General features: G+C 42.1%; 1 protein-coding gene across 8 annotated transcripts in view; it reads right to left on the minus strand.

Annotated features, from left to right (window-relative positions):
- The window catches only part of Tenm3 (teneurin transmembrane protein 3), a 2,620,641-nt gene that overhangs the window by 142,184 nt on the left and 2,452,363 nt on the right, over window positions 1-26,094 (minus strand). For all 8 annotated transcript variants that reach the window (XM_036166444.1, XM_036166440.1, XM_036166445.1 and 5 more), the window contains one exon: window positions 22,110-22,348. In XM_036166444.1, coding sequence (XP_036022337.1) covers window positions 22,110-22,348 — 239 coding nt within the window. The remainder of the gene's footprint in view (window positions 1-22,109; window positions 22,349-26,094) is intronic.

Below are 26,094 nucleotides of genomic sequence, written 5' to 3' on the forward strand. Positions count from 1 at the left end.
GCACATGCATGGGGACGTACACATAGACTCCAGAAGAGGACACTGGATCCTCTGGAGCTGGAGTTCCAGGTGGTATGAGCTGTCTGACATGGTAGGGGTTAAGTTTAAGATGAAGGCTACCCTGTACACTTCAATGACTATCTGTGAAATCAACAAATTAAAATGAGCAGTACTTCCAACTTTTGAAAATTTAAGAAATCACTTTTGCAGGTAAGATAGTAATTTAAAAAAAAGTAAAAATAAACCAAATCTCAAATGTATAAGAATGAAGAGCATATTATTAATTAATAAATGACTCCTTCAGTTATAATACATGAAAAGCAGTTGAATGAAAGTCTATTATTACTATATATGATAAATGGGGTGTTCTTAAGATGTCAATAACTTGCTGGGCGGTGGTGGCACACGCCTTTAATCCCAGCACTTGGGAGGCAGAGCCAGGTGGATCTCTATGAGTTCGAGGCCAGCCTGGTCTACCAGAGCGAGATATAGGACAGGCAAATCTACACAGAGAAACCCTGTCTCGAAATAAAAAAAAGTCAATAACTTCAGGATATTGTTATCAGTACCACCCCCGGTTAAAAACATCTGATATAAATACACAATGCTATCAAGAAATGTAGCAAACACAGACTGTGAGGCCTATGGTGTATATTTGCTATTAATGCATAAATACATACTCCTTGTTTAAATTATGGCCTTCCAGTGATTCTGTTTAAACTCTGGTTTTCATGGATTAAGATACAGACTTTAGAATTCTTGAATTTATAAGACATCAACTTACAAGGGGGGTATATCTTCATATGTCATTTCGCATTAAATTACATAGTGTGTGAGCGGCGAAGTGTCAGGAGCTTTCTAAACATTTATCGCTTCACACACTCCTCGAGGTTTTACATACTTCAGCAATTTCTGAAGAAAATAATGGGAGCTGGGTCTGCAGACGGTACGGGTTGACAGGTGTGTTCTAGCACAGCAACAATCAATACAGATGTCTCTGGCTTCGGATGGCTTGCCTCCTGGGTTTTCAACTTTACAAGGGGTACAGAAACACACACACACACACACACACACACACACACACACACACACACACACACACACACCAGAAACCATAGTTCCAGTTTTGAATGTTGGGTCTGACCTTGGACTAGCCCTGTGGGGTGGGGTGCTTTTTCAATGCCTAGCAGGGTCATTGGGCTACAGATTGCCTTGACTCCCGGATTACAATTTGGAAACATTCTCCATTACTCTTTGTTGCTGAGCTGGGGCAGAAGGTTTGGAAGGTGACACACACTGAGTGCATTTTGACACCTGATGTTTTAAATCTCCAGGTGGTTTATTGTGGAGATACAAACCATTACCTGTAATGCACTGGGGCAAAGTTTCCAGGAGAAATAATTTACCATTATTATCATGTTTTAATATTAAAAAGGATGTTAAATTTTCTTGAATGATTGATTTCATTGCATTATTGGTTTTAGTAGACTTTGAAGGGTAGAGAAAATCTCTGGGATTGTACACAGATATCAAATGTGAAAAAGTGATAGGATGTTTGTGTTAGGAGAGCTATATTATTGTTTGCCAGATGGGGAACAGCTTTATTACACACACACACACACACACACATGCACACACACACACACACACACACACACACACACTCTATGCTTACAAAACTATCAAAAAGATGGATTCTGTTTCCACTTAGGATGCCGATTAATGGGCATCACACCCAATGATATCACATGTTGCTTAATATCGCATTGAAGCCGGGCGGTAGTGGCACACGCCTGTAATCCCAGCACTCGGGAGGCAGAGCCAGGCAGATCTCTGTGAGTTTAAGGCCAGCCTGGTCTACAAAGCGAGTTCCAGGACAGGCTCCAAAGCTACAGAGAAACTGTCTTGAAAAAACAAAAAACAAAACAAAACAAAATCTCACTGAAAACAGAAGGCAAGGAGTTGTCGGCCAATGATTGGTATTCAGCGAGCTCTGCCATTTACATATACTTTGAGTTACATGTAGATCCATATGTGGAGGTAATGAGGGGGAAGGCAGGGGCAGGCAACACACTCCAAGAGTCCAAACTGCCCCAGAAATGACTAAGCAGTGGTGCACTAAAACTACATGGGATATGTTGGTAGACAAACAGAGGGAAAATTAACCTAATGAAATACATTTGCACACAAAGATGGGTGAGCCCAATTCTTCAATCCCGAGCTGGAAAGCAGATTTGAACCCATGGGAAGGTGTTTGCTGCACTCTTTAGGGAGAGCATGCACTTCCTTTTTCTAAACCTTTCCTGGAAGTGCACCTGGTACATTCTGTCAGAACCTAAGAGATAACTAGACTCAAGGCACACACAGAGTGTGGCTGCAGAACAGAATGGAATTGAGTCCATCATGGGGCAGGACAACAGAAGAGTGCCATAGGTGCTGTTCAGTGAGAATCCCAGGCGTCTGGAAGGAAGCGAAACAGTCAAGCAAATGCATGCGCTGCGTTAATGACTGTCAGCCCATTGGCCTTCCAGACCGCTCTGCTGTTTGAAACTATGATTTGTCTTGGCAAGGGATGGAGACACCTAGTGCCTACACAAACTTATGATAAGACTGTAAAATGTTACAACTTATGGAAAACAGTATAGTAATCCCTCAAAAAACAATCAAACCAACAAGACACCCAGCATGACTGTATGATCCAGCTCTTGCCATACCGCAAAGGAAGTCTCAGAGCTAACTGCACAGCCCCGTCTAAACCAGCACTAGTCACAACAGTCAAGAGGTGATGTCATGGCCTGTATATTGATGGACACATGAATAAATGAAATGTGGTACATGTGCATCATGAATACTGTTCAGCAGTTATGAGCATCTGTCAAATGACCTCATCCAGTTGCCTCTATTGAGACTCATCCCCTACACGTTAGTGGTATCTGTCAGCGTTAGCTACCCATCTTCATTTGCCTCCTCTGATAATTCACCTACTATTTTTTTTGTCCCCCAGCACCTGGTTGTTTCTCAGGTGTCCCTGACAACTCCTGAGTGACTGAGAGGCTGTTGCAGAGCGTCTGTTCTCTGGTCCCCTGAAGCCTTGTAGCTGTTTTCAACCATAAAATGTGGCGACAGTCAAGGCGCAGAGCTGCCTGGACTTGGCTCCAAGAGCACCGATGCAATATGCTGCATATCCATGTAGGGATCATCGAGACACACCGAAGAACAGTGTTGTTCGCATGGGCCCCAGAGTGAGCACAATCATTACAAGGCACATGTGCTTAGGCAAAAGTAAGCCAGCAAGCTAGACAACTGTAGTGGAGTACCTTTGAGATGGTTCAAAGTAATCCCTGTCTCTTGGTATTCATACACACCCTTATATATTTCCCTCTCCTTGAGTGAAGGCTTGATTTAGTAACTTGCTTATAATGGGAAGCATAAGGCAGGCATCATGGAATGTCTTTTCTCATCTTAGCTTATAAAAGACTTGAGCGTCTATTTTGGTTGTTCAAATCTCTCTCTTGCACTGCTTGCCATGGGGAAAAGCAGCTGTCACATCATATATCAGGCAGTCCCACGGAGAAGCCCATGTGGTGGGAGAGAGGCCTGTCAAAACCCCGCGAGCGAGCCGGAAGGACACTCCTCTAGTACCAGTTAGGCTTGCAAATGACATGTCAACTCCAGCCTACAGTCTCACTACAACCTGAAAGAGCCTTGAGGTAGGGACACACTGCTACACTGACCCCAGACTTTACAACGGGCAGAAACTTGAGATAATGCCTTTTGTTTGAAACTGCTAAATGTGGAGGCCATTTGCTCCCTAGTGACTTGTACAACACTTCCCCTGGTATATCCAGGTAGTGTGAACACTCACTAGGCCGGGCCTTGATCCCTCTTTCATCTTAATTGTGTTTAAACCTTCAACTTGCAGTTCCATGTGGACAGATGATGACTTTGGGATCGGTATTTCTAATAAACAAGTCTTTACAGACTGCCTCCCTTCTAACTGTATATTTTACACCTGCCATACCTAGACAACCTTATAATTATTTTGCTTCCCAGGCTCCCTTTCTCCCTCACCATATCTCTTTATGTGTGGCAACGAATCAAGTGACCCTGAGGTTGGATCATAGCTCTGTGGTTTATTAACTGGATTCTGAGTTATGAACTGACTTCTGAAATTTTCTGTTTTCTTGCCTACGGAACGGAAATTGTAAGTATTTATTTTATGTTTGCTGTCAAACCAAATGAAGATGATGGATATAAAAGCCATAGATTTGTGATAATACTTATAAATAAATGTTAGTCATCAAAATGTAAACCCTGGGCTGGGAGAGAAGGCCCAGTTGTTAAAATGCGTGCCACACAAGCATGAGGCCCAGAGTCTGGATGCCCAGCATGTGTATAACCATCTGGGTGTGGTAGCCTGCATTTGCAATCCTGGTGTGGTGGAGAATCAGTGGGCTCCATGTTCAGCGAGAAGTCTGGAAACTATCCACTTCAGAAACACAGACCTCTAAGAACAACTGAAAAATAAGGTGGAGAGTGACCCAGGGCCCCCCATGTTGGCCTGGTAATAGTCAGAAGGAACATCAACTGCTCCCCCTTTCTAAGGTCAGGAGAACAAAGATTTCTTAGACGATCCCCCTGCAATACATCTTTAAAGTAAGTTGTAACTTCTGACACTTTCTCCTCATGAAATTAAAGAGGTTATTTTATTTTATTTTATTTTATTTTATTTTTTAATATTACTGTTAAAGTGAATGATGAAAAGCCACTCTCGGAATGGCTTATATGGCTTATATGGCTTTTTTTTTTTTTTTTGAGCTGGGGATCGAACCCAGGGCCTTGCGCTTGCTAGGCGAGCGCTCTACCACTGAGCTAAATCCCCAACCCCTTATATGGCTCTTAAGCCTATGCTATAGCCTACTCTGAACTGTGTCTTTCCCAAAGTTATTATTATTTACTATTATTGTGTGTATATGCATATACACACCCATCACTGCACATGCGTGGGGCTTGGAGGACAACTTTGTGACATTGGTTTTCTCCTCACACCCGTCACACACAAGTTCCAGGAATTGAACCCAGCTTTCCCAGCTTGAGTGACAAGGGCCTTTACCTGCTGAGCCATCTCGCCAGCCCTGGAATGTCTCTTTTTAGGTTGGCTGTGGTATCCTGGACTGTCACCAATATTATGATGTTGAAAACGAAAATACTTCTTATATAGTTGAAAAACATTCTATCGATAACCTCTCAGTTTTTTTTTCCCCTATAGGTTTATCTAGTACAAGTTAAAGGGGGGGGGGTGGAACCCCTCATGAATTGAAATAATTTTGAGAGAATGTGTCAGTAAAAATACATCAGTAAAAATTTATGAAGGGATTTCTTTTAGATTTGAAGACTGTTCCAGGGAGAAAGATTGCAGCATGCATTCTGTTTTTCAAGGTGGATGGAAATGAACAAACTGGTTGGCTTTATAGTTACCTTCTCCTTATAAAAAGAAGGGGGCAATGCCAGTGTTTTTTACCAATATCTGCGCATTTGACACTTAGAAGCCGGCCTGGGGAACACTTGAAACCAAAAATGTGTAATTAAATAAAATTATATGCCACTAAGCAGCAAATTCAGTGCCGCTTTTAGATTCCTGTTGAGAGGAAAGGTGCCAAATGTGATCTTGTCTCTGGGGACCATGCCACTAGAGTTGTTAGCACAGCGACTATTATTTCTACTGGTTGTCTGAGTCCTCGGCTCCTGCCAAGTGTGGATGGGAAGAGGGGGTGGTGACAGCTGGTGACAGGGTCCAGCAGTCTGCCAGAACCTTGGAGCAAATTACAGGGGATGTTGTGAAGGGAACACAGAGGCAGGCACCCTTGCCATCAGCAACCTGAAGCCCGAGGCGTACACTCTGAGGTTTTGGCAACGCTGCGCATGGCTGTTAGCAGACCTGCCATTATGGCCTAAATGCTGTTTAATAGTACAGGAGCCAGGAAGCTATCTCACAGAGATAAGAAGCACAAGATCATGCGAGAACTGAGGTCGGGAGAGACAAGCCGACTTTGAAAACATCATCCTGAATATCTGCGATTCGGTTTTCTTTAGTCTCCAGCATCTCCAGTGTTTACCCAAGCGAGCAAAAAAAAGGTCTGGAGTTTCCCTCTCCTGTCACTCATTCTCTCATCCATCATGGTACGCCTTCCCCCAAATAACTGGTGGAAGGAAGACTCATCATGAACCCCTTAATAGAAGCTGTTGGAAAAAATAAAGTCCAGAACTGAGTTTTTTTTACACATAAGGGGACTATTGCAATATAGATTGCCCAAGACACCTTCTGGAGCCTTTTGTTTATATTAAAAGGCATCTGGGTCCGAGTCTCAATTCTGGCTCCATCTATCTGTGGAACTCCAGCAGGTTCCTAGGCTTTCAGGAATTTAAGAATACAAATATTTAGGTGAAATCATTGAGCAATGAAAAAAAAAATACCCACATCTGGGTATCAGTAAAATATCAACATATTAGAAGACACTTTTGTTCTTGTATTTTTATTTTAAAAACTACCCTGCATAGGTCAAAGTACAATAAGACATGATGATTCTTTGGGTATCTTGGATTTTTCATTTCTTATCTTTTAATTCCATGAATATCTAAAGAGACAAGAGACACATGTGGAATGACTAGGCTTCATAGAAAAAAATAAGAAAAATACCCTTAAATATAGGGCAATGATTAGACATGATATATACTTCCAGAAAGCAACCATGTTTTCTATGTAGAATGAAGCCTCTCATGTAAAGACTGTAGTTTATAATGTGGACCCCCACAGTCTACGCCATCATTAGGAGGACATCATTTCCCATAAATTAGCTTTTGTTTTGGATTTCCTGCTGTGTTTATATGCACATTGACAGAATGTGTTAGGCAATATTTTGGCATTCAAATCTATTACTATTTGTTATTAACTTTTAAGGCTAATATTATTTCAACAGCCTATACTCTGCTGACCCAAATATGGTTCTTTAAAAAAAAAAATCAGTATTTCTCACTCAAGCTTTCACATCCATATGTTTTTCAGTTGTCATTATGAGAAAGGAAATTATTCCCTTTATCAACTACATGATATTTTTGTATTCAAGAAAACCAATGTTTGATGTGGCAAGTTCCTCTGAGAATTGAAGATGACATTCTAAAATCACAGGCTTATGAATGAGCAGATTTAGGGAGGAGAAAGAAAAGTGTAGGAACAGCTGCCCATATTTTATATTTCTACTGAGTTTTGTTTCTCCGTCCTTTTTTTTTTTTTTTTTTTTTTTTTTTGCCGTGAGGTCACAAATGAATGGCCATCAACATGTCTTGATGGGCATAAACAGATTTAACTCACATGTTTGTCTCTGCCACGTTTGGTTCATATTATTTTCTGCATGATGAGACTTTAAAATTCTACTTCTGAAAGTCCATCTTTTCTTACTCCATAGATGTAGTATAAAACACCTACAGATACTGCTTCAGAAATGGTCCTTCCCACTGCTCACTGAGAGCCGGTGTAGAGGCTGAGGAAAATCAGGCTGTTGCTCTGGTCACAGAGAGAATAAGTTAGGATTTCTAAGGCAGACTTGTCCCCCTCCTGTTTCAAGTTTCTCTAGTTTGGGGGCTCACTGACTGAAAGACTCATTCATCCTCCGGTTTAACAGAAAGATGCCCACACACTCCCCAGCCAAAGGGGACAAGCCATTACCAGGCCAGAGGATATTGGAGGACCAACTGCCAACGTTAAAGAATATGGCGATTTCAAGAACATTCAAAATCCAGACTGAAATCATTTATGTGATTTGTATACTATTCCCTGACTGCCGGAACACTGCCTTTGCCTCCTTTAGCAAAGGTGGCAGAGGACTCATTAGTGACAGTTATTAGCAGCTTGCCGTGAAGCCCCATGGCTCCTGCTCATTATTCAGAGGCGTGCAGTAGTACTGACTCCTTCTTCGTCTGGATTTCTTTCTTCCACAGCAGTCTTCAATACGATGCAACAAATGTTTATGTATGCTAACGACCTAACTAAGCAGACATTCTCCCCCTTGGCTTCATCAGAATTTTTATAAAATAGAGAACAGAGAGGTGGAGGTGTATAGCTCAGTGGTGGAATGCTTGCCCACTTGGTCCCCAACACACATAACATAAACATGCAAAAATAAAAGTCACAGAACTCAGGACTCCCTACCCCCGCAAAAGGAAATCTTTGAACTGTTAAGATACTTTACCATCGTTAAGAGATCAAACTATTAAAATATGAAGATTCTTAGAGGAATGTTGGTATATCAAGTTATAGCAAAAATCTACAAAAACAGCCCTTTTATAATAGTTTAATTTCAGCACAAGCTGTTGCTTTCCTGCAAGAACGACTTAGGAGTGTGCATGGGTGCCTTCCGCATACATGGAGCTTCCAAATAGAAAGTGTAAACAACTTCAATGGCCGCTCTGGGGTCTTGGTGCAGGCAGCTCACAGGATTGCTATTCATTCACACACCAAAAAATGTGGCATTTTTTCCCCCTCATCAAGTTCTGCTGCCTGTGAGGAGTGTGCTGTGACATCCACTTCCCCGCTTCCATATCCCTGCTGCACCTAGCAGGCAGAGGTAACTGTGACAGACAGCATTAACCTCTTCTCTCTTGACTGTCTTCTCACCCCACACTACAGGGTGGGGAAAGGTCTTGGGAAGCCAGTGACCCCAGGCTCCTTTGGGATTACTCACCTGGGAGAGCACTTTTGCTTAATTATTAACATATTCTTTAACTATTATTAATGATTATTTGGAGAGTAGCTGGGGATGTGTTTCAAAACAAACCAGAGGTAGCTGCAGTGTCTGGCCCCAGGAGATCTGCTCCAGGGGCAGCTCCTGACTGCATTTGGTGGTCTCACTCTCCTTGCCTAAAAATAAATGGCCCACTTTCCTACTTTAAACATGCATCTCTTCTCTATGTGTGATTCCTTTCCGAGACCAGCAAGCACATCTCTGAAGAAGCTAAAAGCATCTAAAAATATCTTTACTCTGGAAATAGAAAATAAAGATGAAAGTTGTGATTATCTGAGATGGCTGGAATAATATGGTTGGGTTCTATTTACAAATTCAACACAACTCACACAGGCTTGGTCACCACTCTGTGCATTTAGCTTGTTACAGCTAGAAATGTAATGAATAACAAGATTAAAGATATAGAACAGTGGTCCTCAACCTTCCTAATGCTGCCGACTTGAATACAGTCCCTCATGTTGTGGTGACCCCCAACCAAAAATGATTTTCGTTGCAACTTCATAACTGTAATTTTGCTACTACTATGAATCGGAATGCAAATATCTGATATGCAGATGATCTTTCAATGACCCGTGAAAGGTCACTGGACTCCCAAAAGGGGTTGTGACACCCAGCTTGAGAACTACTGATCTAGAAGGAAGAGACCTCAAGCAAAGACCTATAGAAAAAAAAAAGAAAGCAAGGCCACACTGGACTACAGAGCAAGTTCAAGGACAGCCAGAGCTGTTACACAGAGAAACCTTGTCTCAAAATACCAATTAAAAAAAAGGACCTATCTCCTCTGTGATATGATTGGAAACTTTTTACAATATTATTTTAAAAGGGGCTATTTCATATTTATACATCTCATTTTTTTTTCTTTGAAATGACTGGTAAGGTTTTATGGCACTTACTTTAAGAGGAAACTTGATAGCATGGTGCTAAACCCAGCATCTCTTATGTAAATAGAAAGCTTTACTATGGATGAATGGAATGAACAATAAACAATATTAGTAAAACCAAGGCAGAAATGCATGCTCACAAATTAATTTCCAAGAAAGAAGTATTAAACAGCCATCAGAGAAGTTCTCCCGAGACCTTCCTCATGAGATACAACAGAAGAATTCAAAATGGAAGAAATCTCTCTTTTTGTCATTCCAGTGTTAATTATTCTATCCATAACCAACCTGCAAATTCTTAGATCTGAGCAGAAAAAAACCCTGTGATACGGTCTCCAAGTGAGACACCTGATCCAGACACGGTCCCTTCATGAAATACTGGCTCTAAGAATGAACAAGCACCTGATGTTTCTGCATGGAAAACTTTCAGGTTTGAAAATCTGTGGACGTTCATATCAGGAGAGACAGCGGTGAGTGGCCAGGTGTGGTGGCTCACACTATCATCCCAGCAGTCCCGGAGGATGCTGGGCAGTTGAAACCACTCTGGGCGACATGGTGAGGTCCAGGCCGGCCTGGGTTAGAACATGGAGGAGGGAGAGGGCTGATGACATCCATTGACATTAAGCAAACACTTGCAGTTTTGTATGGCACCTGGGTTATTTTGTTAAATACTTCCTCAAAGCAGTATTATATTATTATTACCAAATTTAAGTATTTACCCCCATCTGGCTTCTCTTCAGACCATACAAATCTTCCTCCCATTTACTGTTTGTCCATATTGCTGAGGGATGTCAGGTTTACGGGGTACCTTGCTCAGCAATTGACATTGCAGAGACACAACTTCAAACCTTGAGTTTTGAGGGTCACAGACTTCAGAAATGGTACTGAAGAAAAAAAATCGGTAACGTGAAACACACATTTGACATGGTTTCTCCTATGAAACTGTGAGATCGCTGCAGCAAAGGCTCTGTCTTACTCCTACTTGTGAATTCCGTATCTAAAGGAGATATTCAACAATGGTTTTGCTTAATGGAGTTGATGTCTAAGGGAGGTATTAATAATAGTTCATATTTAATGGAATTAAACGGACTGCGGCCCTGGTATTAACTAGGAGGAGAATATGAAAAGCAAAGAGAAATCCACAAGTTCCTCTCAGAACCAAGAGCTTCTTCATCTTTCAGAAGCTGCATGTAGGAACCATTTTGTGTGGATGGTATGGATGCTAAGGGCATGCTTTCACCATGGTGGGAAAGGGAGGATGGGGTGGGAATGGCCTTCTCTCCTGGGGGTCAGGAAGGCTCACTGGAAGTGGTCAGGGGAGAAAGTGTGTGGGAGCAAAGAAAGACAGAGGATGGGATGAGCCTGACCAAGGCTGAAGTATTCAGGTGAGGACCCCCCCCCACACACACTTGACCCCCATGTCAGCTGAAGTCAGGCTAGTGTCCAAACAGAAAGCCACACAGGATAGGGACACTGGTTTCTTCTTTGGAAACATGGAGAAATCAGCTGCATGAGATGGAACTGAGATCGGAAGGGCCAGAAGTGGTGTGCATTTTAAAAACACTGCATCATATCTTAGCATTGTGTAGTAGGAGGTCTTGCTAGAACATACAATTGTTCTTTGACTCATTGTATGATATGTGCTTAAAAATGCACAATGTTTGAGCAGTGGTGGCGCATGCCTTTAGTTCCAGCACTTGGGAGGCAGAGGCAGGTGGATCTCTGTGAGTTCGAGGCCAGCCTGGTCTACAGAGCGAGATCCAGGACAGTTAGGGCTGTTGGAGTTTGAGGTCAGAGTGAAGTGTATATTGAGGTTCTACTTTAGTACAACAAAGCAGGATGCCAAACAGGAGGGACTCGAAGTGATGCTCTTGCCACTTTTAACACTGACCCAATAGCAGAAATTAGATGTGCCAATTCTGTGATCAAATAGAAAACACATTTACCTATGCAAGCCTCTGAAATCTAAAACCCCCAGACACATACTACCCATCAAACCACACCACACACACACAAACACATACATATATAACACACCCTACACACCACACATACATACACCACACACACAGAGACACACACCTACACACTACACCATACATACATATCACACACACATATACAACACACACCTACACACTACACCATACATACATATCACACCACACACACACACACACACACACACCACACATATACAACACACCCTACACACCACACATACATACACCACACACACACACACAGACACACACCTACACACTACACCATACATACATATCACACACCACACACACACACACAACACACACATATACAACATACCCCACACACCACACATACATACACCACACACACACACACACACACACACAGACACACACCTACATACCACACCATACATACACCACACACACACACACACACAGAGACACACACCTACACACCACACCATACATACACCACACACACACACACAGACACACACCTACACACTACACCATACATACATATCACACACCACACACATATACAACACACCCTACACACCACACATACATACACCACACACACACACACAGACACACACCTACACACTACACCATACATACATATCACACACCACACACACACACACACACACACACACACACACACATGAATTTCTTCACCACAGACTAACAGAGTACTCAACAAACACTTCAAAGGACTCAACTGCTTTCCCTTCAACAGTCTTAAAAACTTTTCTCTGATTATGATTTATAACTAAAAGTTGTAAAGTATGTAATGTTATAGAAAGAAACAAAAAAGACTATAAATTGTTGTGGCAATTTTAGCTCAGTTACCCAAAATTTCTAAAGTAACATTTCTTTCCACTTATAGACGTTAGTTAACTATGACAAAGGCTGTAGCTAAGTCAACAAAGGAAAAACGCATCTCATAACTTGCCTCTAAGTTGCACACAGACTTTTGTCTTTGACAACTGACTTTTGGAGTTACATTTAGGTCATGTAGTAAAATGTAAAGTTTGTCCCTAAGTCAAAAGGCAAGTTTAACAGAAATACTTTTCTCTAACATTCAGATTCTATGAGCTTTGACTTCTATATGCTCTGCTGGTCTCCCATAATCCCTCCTTCCGTCTCCCCTTCCTCATTTCCTCCTCTCTCTCTTTTCTGGTCTCTTTCTCTCTCTCCTCATGCCTCCCTTCTTTCCCCCTCCCTCTCTGCTTCCCTCCCCGTCTCTCTTGGTCACAGCACATGACAGAGTTCTACCACTGAGTCACTAGCTCCCACCCCAGCCATCTTCACCTTTTATATTCAAGTAGCCATGGTAGCTGTAATTAATTGCTAGGTGTCTCTTTCCTCCACAATACTACAATCTGTAAGAGGGCATTGACTATACTACTAGCACTGCTGAATCTGTGAGTGTGTCTTCTACAACGGTGACCAGTCCACACACCTGCTGAATGAATGAGTGAATGAATGAATGGTCGCTGGATGTGTAGATGAATGACTCCTTCCCATTCACATGGACGCTGACCACATAACTAAAGGCACTGAAGAAGGACTCTAGACTCCTCATTGTCAAGGGAGAAGGACAAGGTGAGCAGTCTGTAGACATTTACAGATGAGGTGGGGAAAATAAACATGCAATGTAAGGATCTGTTTTAGCGTTATTTCATCTGTTCAGTTCTAAGATGGCGCCATTAAATAGGGAGGTGGTGGAACGTGAAGATTTTAAATAAAGTTACTGGGAAGTCCTAGCAGTCTATGTCGTCATTCCTTTACCCTTCTGCAGCTACCTTTCCTCTCCTTACTCATTGGGCTGTTCTCCCTGAACACACTGCTCTCAGTATCACTAATGGAAAAGCAGATGCTGTGGCCACACGGCTGTAAGTGATACTTCTGCATGGTAGCATGGGGATGGTTACATGCTTTCCTGTGCTTCTCAGCCGTCATGGCTTGTAGATAAGAGCTACAATCTAAGACAGAGAATGTCACAGACAGTTATTTACTCCTAGTGTGCTGAATTTGAAGTTTTTTCTAATTGTTACCGATCCAGACTATTCCAAGTCAAGAGATCCCTACATTCTAAGGAAAAAGAGTCTGCCTAAACACAGTATTTTTGATATTATTTATTTTAGCTAAGAGTGAAATAGACTGTTTCGTGGGGAGGGGTATAAGTGCTTGCAAGAGTTTCTGGCTTGGGAAGTGCGTTTCTTTTTGTGGAAATAATAATGATAATAATAATAATAATAATAATAACAATAATAATAATGATAAAATAAAAAAACAGGATAAACTAAAAAAAATATGCTATCCTATGCCAATAAAACACAGCAGAAATTTACACCATCACAAATCAGCCACAAATAATAGAGGCTTTTCCCTTATGAGTTCATCTTGGATATTACAGAGCTGCTAGTGGACTGACTATACTGGGTTTCACATGACCTCCATGCTTTTCTCTCTTTTTGTGCTAGACATGGGAAAACAATGCCTTTTAGAAATTCCCCAATAAGACTTCCTACGGCAATCCAAGACAGAACACAAAATAATATGGCTAACCTTCGAGAGGGTGGAGAGACCCAAAGCACCGTTCTTATTGGGAACAAAGCAAAAGAAAACACAGCATTGTAGAGTTCACTTTTTGCTAGGTTTTTCTCCTTTTTGGGTTCAAAGATTCAGAGTGCTCTTGAGGTATATGTTTAATCAAATTACTATTTTTTCTCTTTCCCCTCAGGTAAGCTGTTTTATTCTGGGCCTTGATCCACCACTGAATCATGCTTTAATGTGTTTTAATTTCATGGTTACAAAAAATAAAATATTGATTCCAAAATTTCAGCTTTACAATATCCCTCCTCTAAAATCCAGGCAACACAGCTTTCTTAAAACATGTTGAAATCCCATTAGTATTAAAATGCTCCCTTTTCCATCTCAGGGAAAATGCACTTATTTTTTCTGAATGTAAATGCATCGAAGAGTCAAGGGAAGAAGCTGTGGTGAACACTGGGCTGTAATTCATGGCATGGCTGTGTCCTACAACCCACTAAAACAGTGCTTCATTACAGAGATATGTCCAAAAAGAAAGAAAGAACGTCACCCCATGCTTTATTTTGCCACATATATTTAACTGGTTGAGTTTCCACGATGCATAAAGGCTTGGCATGTATTTCCTTCTGACCCTGAGTTGCATACATATAGCTAGTACCATAATCAATTTAAAGGTACACAGAGAGGTAAAGATGTTCAAAAAATGCAAATATGCTCAAAAGCAGCCCAGATAACGGCTAAGAAATCCTAACTGCATTGAACCGTGGCTCTGTGGGTTGCTTTTTACTAGGTTCAGGGAAAGCTCCTGTCGTTAAACAGCCCTTTTAGCAGACAGATGACAACATCTATTTTAGGACTCACTTGGTAGCAGCTGTTCAATGGAAATAAATAACAACATATATGTATTTTAAAATGAAAAAAGGAGAATTGGAAATTCGTGCGGTTCTTTGGTTAATAGCACGTGTCAGGAAGGAGCTCAAAAGAAAAATAATGCTGAATTTTCTACAGTCTTTGGGAAGTGAATTTATAAACCTCAAAAATAAATTCAGTTTTTTTTTTTTTTTTTTTTCTGCTCCAGGAAGAAGCCCAACCGCGTTGTCACAAAGACATGCAAAGTGACTGTTGAAGGACACAGAGTTCCTTTTTAGGGAGTGATAGAAATGTTTGGAAATTGGTTGGGATGACAGTGGGACAATTTGGTGACTATAACCACCATTGAATTACATATTACAAATGGGAGAACAAGCATCTGCTGTCAAATGAATTATTGGGTAGGGAAAACCTAGTCAAAAGGGCAAGAAGCAAAGAAACTATGCTGGCATAATGCATTTTAATAATATTTTTGTTTTCTCAGTGCTCTTTAAGTTGAAAGATGATTAAGTTGATGATTAATACTGTCAACACAGCATCTACAATCACCTCGGAGATAAAGATCTGAGCAGCCCTGTGATCGTTACCGGTTAGGTTAACCGAGGTTGGAAGACCCACCCTACATCTGACATTCCATCCCAGGGCCCCAATGTTGCTGATGATGTGAGAAGGCCAGCTAAGCATGGGCATTCCTGTCTCTCTGCTTCCTGTCTGTGAATGCACTGTGATTGGCTGCCCGCGTCGCTTTGTCGCCATGGTTTCCTGGATGTACCCTGGAACTGTGAACCGAAATAAACGCTTCCTCTTGCAGGTTGCTTCCGTCAGCTCTTTTCTCCCAGCAATGGGAAAAGTCACTAACACCATGTGCAGACACCTTCAAGGCTCCCAGGGAGGGCAAAGGCACAGAGAATGTGCAGGCTCTGCCTTGTGGCATGTGGAATACAAAGCCGGATGTCCATCATGCTGCTTCGGAGCAGGCTGATGTGAATGGCAGGCTTCTAAGTCCAACCTGGACTTTGATTTGTGTTTAATGACACTATTCAAGCTCCCACTTCACCACGGAGTTTCTAGATCTTTCTCTATCAAAACTTTAGGTTATCCTTCACCAGAGGAAAACAGTCCTCTGTAAGGGAAGCATCAGCTCGAAGACGCCCATTCACTGTATAATTGTGAAAGCAAACGACAGAGCATCTTCAACCCGTTCTGCCCATTATAGTTCATCTTTAAAATTGCCATTTTTGGGTTGGGGATTTAGCTCAGTGGTAGAGCGCTTGCCTAAGGCTCTGGGTTCGATCCTCAGCTCAAAAAAATTTGCCATTTTGGAGAAGAAACAAAAAGGAAGATGAATATATTAGAAGATAGCAAAATAGGTCAGGTTTTTTGTTTTTTGATAGTTCCACAATCAGTATTATCCTTAGACTTAACATTTGTGCTTAGGAATCAGAGGGATCTCGATTGTGTAATGGCCTATATCACCTTAAAGGTCATGCATCAGAGAGGCTTTTCATTGGGAGCTCAGTAGTAGAAAGAAAGTCATCACGCTGAGAAGAATTTGGCTCTTCCTTAAATCGGGATACGCCAAATGACAACACATGTGCTCCATTATACATCAGCTGAGGGGTCTCTCACCCGCTCATTCTCATACTCCACGGGGCCTCGCCATCTCTTACTAAGCCTTGTTTTCTACCTGTGTTCTAGTCCTGTAGTCTCCAAATGGTAGCCACTAGCCACCTGTGGCTCTTCAAGTTTAAATTAATTAAGAGGAAAAGGGAAACTTCAGTTCATTAAATTAATGAGCCGCACTCCAAGTGCTCAACAGCCAGATGTGACTGGTGGCTAATGAATTGGACAGTGTGCCAATGGGGCATTTCTATCATCACAGGGAAGGAACATTTGACAGCACTATGGAGATCCTTGATGCCCAAATACGTCCCACGGACCCCAGCAGCAGCACCTGGGGCCCTGTTGGCAATTCACAAGCTTGTCTCACTTCAGATCTGCTGACTCAGAATACGAATTTCAGTGAGATTCCCACGTGGCACCTGGGCACATTCAAGTGTGAAGTCTAGACCCAATTCCTCAGTTACTTCTTCTGGAATGCCCCCCAAAGCAACCTTCTACACACAGATTGGATGGTTTTTCACTCCAGTGTTTACATTTCTTAAATTTCTTTCCTCTTTCTGGTTCTTTAGGAGCCCCATGGGGTACAGTTAAAATACAATGGGGGTACTTGACAATTTCTGAACTCATCTCCTGCATGTCTTAGCCATGTGACTTTGGGCAGGATTCATTTTAAAGTCACAGATGTCCTTTTGTCAAATGGAGCTAATCCACTGGGTTGTGGAAATTAAAGGAGAGAGCCGCATATGATCTCAAGCAATGTCTGGTGTGTATTTCCCAGGCACTGCTGTGGATATGTCTTAGCTCCTCTTCATATGCCTCTCTTCCTGGACCTCTCATTAACATCAAGCAAACCCACCATGCCGTCTCTCAAGCTCCAGTTCATGAACACATGCTAGCTAGCTCAGTGGCTTGGGGAGATGGCTCTGTCAGTACAGTGCCTGCTGTGTGAACATGAGGAACGGAGTTCAGATCATCAGTACCCATGTGACATGCTGGGTGTGCTGGCACATGTCTGTAATCTCAGTGCTGGGGAGTCAGATCTTCCTGGCCGGTCCCTTTATACAGTGAGCTAGCTCCAGGCTCAGCCAGAGGCCCTGTCTCAAAACACAAAGTGGAGAGTACCAGATGAAGTCATCTGGACTCCACATGCACATATACACACATGTAACGTAATGTATGTATCTACCAGTGGACATAGTAAAACACAGCTTTAAAATGGTTATTGAGGAACTGGGGTGGAGCTCAATAGCAGGTCACGGGCGGAGTCCTTGCTTAGTAGGCAAGGATGCTGTGGATGCTGTGGATACTGTGGATGCTGTGGATGATCTATGCTTAGCACCACCCAAAATTAACCAAGTTCTTGAATACATTTAAGAGTATTTTTAGAATGATACTTAGATTAAACATAGACTTTACAGGTATGGTGTGAAAGCTATAAATTGCAAGGAAAACTGATATATCTAATCAACAATGAAATTAATAATGCTGTAAAAATGTTTAACGTAGAGGGCAAAATATTCACATCTTTAATAAATGCTGCTTCAAGTTAAACACACACACACACAGAACCAAAACCAAAACCAACCAACCAAACAAACAAAAAAACCAGAGAAGCCGGATGTGGTAGATCACTCCTGTAATCTCAATATGCAGGAGGGGGAGGCAAGAGGATTGCTGTGAGTTTAAGGCCAGTCTACTCTATCTACAGAGCCAGTATCATATAGCAAGACTGTGTCCTTAACCACCCTCAACACACATGCAGACACACACACACACACACACACACACACACACACACACACACACACACAGAGAGAGAGAGAGAGAGAACAGAAGGACAGTAATGTGACTCAGTGGACAGAGGTGCTCACTGCCTTTACCCTGACATCTGTTTGATCCCTGCAACACATCCAAAGGGCAGAACTGACTCCCGAAAATTGTCCTCTGACCTCTACACATGTGCTGTGGTGTGTGCATGCCACCCCTCCCACTAAGTAAAAATACACACACATTTAAAATAAAATAAAATAAAATAAAATAAAATAAAAATATATATATATATCTCCAATTAGTAGTTGTAATCCACTAAAACAACAACAAAAAAGTTTAATCAAAGAGATTGGCAATGGTTAAAATTAATAATAAAATAGAAAGTTGTCTGCAGCATGGGCGCTTATGCAAATGGCAGTGGCATTAAGGTGGTTTGCAAAGCTCACAGTGCACCTGCCTTCCTTCAACCTGCACCTGTGCAGCAACTTCCTTCAACGAATTCCTACTGATAAAAAAAAGTTTGATGAAATGAGCACACATGGACACATGAACAAGTCCATCGTCACACGCATAGAACAGTCACTACGTTTTGGGGACTGAGTAATGAACAAGTAGCCAATAAATAAAATGATTTAGACAGGACCTGGCAAATAACTGCAGAAGACTGGGAAAAATCAGAGTTTAGCCTGACTCTCAAGCTGCATGCATGCATGCATGCGCGGAAAAACAGCGGTAATGGGGTAACCTGAGGGAGGTGGTTCTCTCCTCCTACTGTGTGCCCGGGATCACCCAGACCTCTGGACTCAGCAGCAAACCCCTCTCCCTACCTAACAGCTTAGAGTGGTGTCCTATGATTGCAATTAATTTTCACCTTCACCCTGGGTCTTTCCTGTCTTCTTTGAAGTTTTGAGAGAAACAGGTAAAAACAAACAACCAAATCTATGTGTCTCCCCTCCTCCCTGTCTTTCAGAAGTTCTCCATGCTGATCATCCCGAGATTTCACCTCCGGAAAGAGGCAGGGGACAGACACATTCTCCCAACTTTTCATGATCATCCTGGGAGGTACAAAGAACGTTCTTGAATATTCTGGAATAATTCCTTCAGCTTTTTTTTTTTTTCCAGACCCCTCATTTCTTAAGCTTTTGCTTCATATTAACAATCAACCTGAGAGACAAGAACAAGGTCTAAGAATGGGGTCATTTATATGAATGGGGTGAAGAAGAGCTGAGGATGATACTGTCTCCCTAGTGATGCTGGGCTTTATCAGACTGACCTGACCAGGCAGGCAGGCATCACCTCTCTCTCCTTCTGTTTCTCCGCTCCGTTCTCTCTCTTTCTCTTTCTGCTTTACAGGCACACTTACTAGCCAAGGATAACCTTTCTTGAGAGAAGTGGTCTGCTCTCTTTTCAAAGGGGGGAGGCAAGATCTTTAATCAAAAAAGATTTATCGCATGGACAGATGAAGAAACAAAATGCTTTCTCCGATTTACAGACAGCCGTGTTATTATAATCCTCATTTACATACAGGAAAGTCAATGGAAACTCTAAGCAGATTTTCTGGTGACTTAAGTAATTTTTGCTAGGTACCATTGGAATTTTATCTCCTCCCTTCCCACGACATGAATGCAGTCAAAACAAATGTTCTGCAAACACCTGTATGGAACTCAAAGGAAGACATGGGTGTTTTGGCTATGCATTTTTCATGTTTCCAGGTGGAGGAAATCAAAGGTAAAGAGAAAAGGGCACATTAATGGTACCCGAGTATCTTCTTTGGATACTTTGTATCTAAAATAGGATGTTGATGACTGGATAATGAATCATGCAATGCAAGAGAGAGGAAATTTTTGAGGTTTCCTTTAGAAGTTTGATAATGACATTTACTAAAGGGTCCTTTAGACAGAATGCAAGTGGCAGCCATGTACTGTTACCCTGTGGGCACTTTTCCTGGCAGCCACACTACAAAAATAAAGATCATGTAGGGCCGACCTTCCAACCACTACAAGGATGGACACTTGCCAATCACCACAGATACAGAACTGGTCAGCCCAACAGCAGACCCTAGCCCTGCCACAGCATCTGTCTACCATGCACCATGTTTAAAATAAAACCCCTTCCAAACACACATGGGTAACTGATCACGTTCCACTTAAACTTGCATGTTTCGCATTCATTTAAAATTCTTCAGCGGCACACTTCTGACAGCTACAAATAATTGATCCAGCTAACTAGAGAGGATTCTCTTCGTGGCCAGGGTATTTGCTAATTGAGTACTAGAAATTACCCCTGAATACTGATGCTGCCAGGCACTTGAGAGCATCACAAGCACAGCGTGGTCTCACCAGGGTGTGATGTTGTGATGGTGTGGTCCCTGGCCTGACTGTCTTAGGAGGAGGAAGGAAACTTGGATAAAAAATAAATGATGGATGGATTTCATCCGGCTTTCCTCTGATTGATGGGTAGTGACTGTTGGAGGGTTGTCTGATGAGGATAATGAGGATGTCTCCATGTTCAGAGTGAAACTGAGCTCTGAATCATTAGTGATGTCATCCACGGTCCAAGAATTCGAAATAACAGTCCATAACATGCCACACAGCTGCCATCCCTGACTCAATTATCTCCGAAGTTCTTCCCTGATCTACAGTTCTGCATTTCCATTAACCACAGAGACTCAAAATGGTTACTTCACATTCCAAAGCACATAATTTATATCTGAGGAATATTACGGGGACTGGCAGAGAGAGGCTCACTGTAAGAGCATACAGCATCCTATCCTGAGCTCTGGGATACTCGTTTTCAGTGATAGAATTTCATGGGGCGTCACAAATTGCTTTGTAAACTTGGAGATGCATCGCTGGCTCTTGCTCTTGGTGTATAAGCCACACCGCCTGTGATTTATCTTAGTGGGCACCATTAGCATTTCAATGCAGAGGCCTTTACCTTTTCTATAGGAGCAGATCAAAATACATGTAGTCTTTCTGACATTTATGAAAGCCATTGCCAGTAGCAGAAATGCTCAAATACACTGTAAAATAGTTAAACTATGTGAAAATCATGAGGAATACACTAGAAGAGGTGAAAACCTCATGTATACGAACGAGTATGCAACCATTCATTACTTGAAGAGGCTCAGTTTTCTGGGGTGTTCCTGAATAGAAGATAATAGTCCTGAGTGATGAGGTTTACATGTAGACAGCTGAGTTCACTGGAAGACACGTACTACCACACACAGCAGAGAGTCCTAATTAATGAGCATGGACTCAAAGAGATTCCTACCTAGTATTGAATCCTCCAGGTCAATGAATGATTTTGTATGTAGGAAATGCCATAGTCATCAATATTTTATGAGTGATGGCATCAATAACAAACATACAATAACATTTATATCCAAGAATATAGTTAGCACTTATGGAAATGAACTGTCCACCACATCATTTTTCTGCTTATCACAGCTACTGCAATGACTTAAAATTTTCCTGATTTCTACCATGTCATCAACAATGACTTGACAAGCTAATACCTCATAATAGACTCTAGACCAGAATCCATAGACAACACAAATGACACAACACTGCAGTGCTGCAGTTGACAGGCAAGATGGTTTCCAACCTTGATCTTACCTATAAAGTAGGACAGGAGTATGGCCAGGAGCACCGAGACCCCTACAGCACACAGCGCGGTGCACCTCCAGCTGCAGTACTTTGAGGACTTCTTGAATTTAAAAGCACTTCTTGATAAGGTGTTTCTAGGAAGTGGCCGGGTAGGCGGTGAATAAACAGAGCCAGATGCCATCGTGTAACCCGGGGTTGCCGTACTGAACAGTGGCGTCGTCCCTGTCCCTGTTTTGAATAGGAAATGCCTGTGGGAAGGGAGAATATCATTGTAAGACACGGTCATGTTAAGAGGGGAATATGTTAAAATACGACAAAGTACGGACACACAGGGACTAACTCAGTCTACTCTCTCTCTTTCTGTTCCTTCCTTCCTTTTATCTACCTCACGTATTTTGTTTTGAGATAAGGTCTCAGGTAAGGCAGGCTGGCTTTGAACTCACTATGCAACTGAAGATGACCTTGAACTCCTAACCTTCCCGCTCTACCTCTTGAGAGGCGATTGTAGGTGTGTGCCACATCACCTCAATTGATGAGGTACATGACATCAAACCCAAGGCCTCAGACATGCTAGGCAAGCACTCTCCCAGCAGAACTACATCCCAAGCCCTGGTTCATATACTTAATTTTTACAGCTATTTATTTATTTGTTTGGTGTGTGTGTGTGTGTGTGTGTGTGTGTGTGTGTGTGTGTGTGTACACATGCAGGCATGCCATGGAGCATGTATGGAAGACAGCTTGAGTGAGTCAGTTCTCGCCTTTCACTGTGTGGGCTCCAACAATGTCATGCAGGTTGTTCGGCTTGGCAGCCGGCATCCTTACCTGATGATCCATCTCACTGGCCCTCATATGATTTCAAAAGTTAAGATTTAAGGCAGCGTTTTAGTTTAAGAGCTATATTGTAAAAGTGACTTGAGAATGATTTTTATAGTGTATAGCAGGGCATATGCACACAAGTGATTCCTATGGTTTCAAGGAGCCATCTTGACAGACTACGGAATGACCCAAGTCACACTGTTTCTTGAACAAAAGCATGCTGGAACTTCCTGGGAACCCATACAGCAAAAGGTGAGAACTGACTGACTCACACAATCATGCGTAGTTCTTAATAATTCATAGTATAAAGTTGGTCCTAGTTCACAGCTGTGCTTGTATGCGCATTCCAGGAGAATGGGTGCTTACGTACAAGCATGTGCCCATGTCCCACCAATGGTGTGCTGCCTTACCTGGAGCATTCTCACTCCAGACTGCCCCACTCCCCCAACCCCCCATTGCTGAGGACTCTTAAGCCTGGAAAGGGCAGCTGGTCAAGTCTCCCAGCTTGTCAAATATTTTATTTTTAGCAGGCGTCAAATGTAATCAGCAAGGTAACACTTGTGGGGGCTGGGGGAGGGCGAGACTCACAGAATATAGTTTAAAACCTAACCTGAATAAATGACGAGGTCAGCAAAGCAGCTTGTAGATCACACAGAGACACACTCTCTCACTGAACTACACAATGGGCGAACTGCCCCCAAACTGTAGCTTAGGAATGTTGAAGCAGCAATGTAAGGAACAGATGACAAAACCATCGAGTAAGAAACTCTTTGAAAAGGTGGCCGAGGCTAAGATTCTCTTATTTTTACCTTTTTACTCAATGTAGAGAATTTCATACATGTACGCAATGTATTTGACCATATCAATCCCCCATTCCCCGCTTCAACTCTGCCCGTATCCACTCCCCACCACATGGCCGTCTCCGCTTCATGTTCTCTTAGATTCTTGTTAACAATAAAAAAGTGTTCAAATTTAAAAACACTCTGTGTTTCACAGCTTTCACTTCGCATGATAATACTGTTCACATCCCAGCCCTAACACGAACTATTATTACATCCTATTCTAAGGTGTCCAATGCAGTCAGCAGGCTATAATTTTTTATATTCAAGAGGTTAAAAGGGTCCTTTCATTCTCTGCCATAGTGTGGTATAGCCTTTATGTAAGATGCATGTATGGGGTTCATCGCTAAGTATTTTCCATTTTAACACTCATACACTTACTGTGTATTTAAAAAAGGCTAAATATATCAAACAGGTATAGCAGAGACCTGGGAAGCTCAACTGCTAACGTTTAAAATCTTCTTTCCTATTCACTAGGTATGTGCCTTTAGAAAACTTCCTTAACCTCTCTCTGTAGATTTTTTTTTTTTTTTTGTCGTAGGACTTGTGAGATTTAAATTGACTGTAGATAGAAGACTCTAAAATACTTCAGCCATAGCAAGTGCTCGTGAGTGTTGGACAGGAGGGAACAAGCTCATGGTTTTAAGCAGATTACTGCTTAGAAAAGAAAAGAGGGGTTGGCAGTCTCTAGGAAGGTAACAGGATGGCTGGTTATAGGGAGTGGAATTCACCCAGCATGGTGGCCATGATTACTAAACTCACCAGGGTTTCAATCCAATGATGGAGTCAGAATGGGATGGCATTATTGGCAGGTGGAGAATACTGTGAGGGGTGAAGTCTAGGAGGTCCTTGGGGTAATCCTCTTTGCCCCGCCCCTGCCGCCACTGGTCTCTCTCCTTCATCCCTTCCTGTACCTTGGCTTCCCACGCCTTGGCTATGATGAGGTAAGAATATTATTCCTCTCCATCCTCCCTAGCATGGTATTTTGGCTCTGCCACACGTCAAGAAGCAATGGAGCAGGCCATGGGAGACTCAAATCCTTAGCTCAAATGAATCATTTGTGCCTTTGGCTGCCTCGGGCATTTTGTCACAGCAAGGGAACACTGACTAATATGAAGTGGTCTGAAAAATTCCTTAATGAGAGATGGGATTTGAACCGGACTCTGAGACTCTCAAGACCATGCATGACCTTAGCCCTCAATGATGGACACTAGAAATGTGAACATCTATAAACACGATGAGATGCTGAGCTTACTAGATGCTGACCTCAAACCAGACGTCTCTGTCGCTGTTGGCAAACCTGAGATCTCAATACATGCCATGACCGCTGGTTCTGGCAAGGAACTCTTTGAAGTACTAGCTTTAAATTGTCATGAAATTGTTTTCTTTCAATAACAAAAATGCAACGTTGATATATTACTAAAAACACAAATGTAGGACCCAGGGGTGTACTTCAGTGGAAGAGCATGTGTCTAAACAGACATAAAAGTTTCAGGTTCGATCCTCAGCAACATTACTGATCAATATTAGTGGAACTGAAAACCCATTTCCTCCAAAGAGTTTCCAATTTATTAAATGCACACTTTTGTTTTGTCCATTGCAAGAGAAAATATTAATTTTTTGGAGGGAGGAGTTACCGTTACTCCCTGGAGTGAGGTATTTTCTCCTTATCCACCTAAATATTAGAAAGAGACATAGGGTATGGGCAACATAGGGTATAATTAATGCCCAAGTTTAGAAAGTATTGAAAAAGGAGTACCTCACCCATGTCTTACATTTTAAAATCATGGGCAGCCAGGATTTTCGGATACCTTTCTAAGATGGAAGGACAGAATTAGGAAAGGTTTAACTTTGTTTACTCAAATGCACCATTTGCATGCTGACTGACCCCTTCAGGGCAAATTAAGCCTCAAAACAGACATGGTAAAACATATGCGTACAAGCGTAGAAGGAAAAGTCCACGTCTATGTCTTTGCTATAGCAGAGGACATGTGGCTCCACATTGGGTAGACCTGGGCTAATGTGGAGGTTTGGACGATTGTCATCCTTTGAAAGGCAACAATGCCTTCACCACTGCACTACACAAGAGAGGTGACACTGTGGGGTTTATGGTACCATCAGTACAGCCCTTTAAACCCATCTATACTTTCCCTAAGGTTCAGTACAGCACTTCCTTTATGTTTCAAACTCCACAAATATTTCATGAATATTGAAATTCAGCTATACAAAGCATGCATGATGACTTCCCATAAGGGAAAGCTGTCTTGTCACCTAATTCTCCATGAGGCCTGTTTCTGCTTGTCATTAGCTTCTCAACCTACAGCTCCCTGGCCAGGCCA

Source organism: Onychomys torridus, chromosome 17 (genome assembly GCF_903995425.1).
Source record: "Onychomys torridus chromosome 17, mOncTor1.1, whole genome shotgun sequence".
NCBI classification, from domain to species: domain Eukaryota; kingdom Metazoa; phylum Chordata; class Mammalia; order Rodentia; family Cricetidae; genus Onychomys; species Onychomys torridus.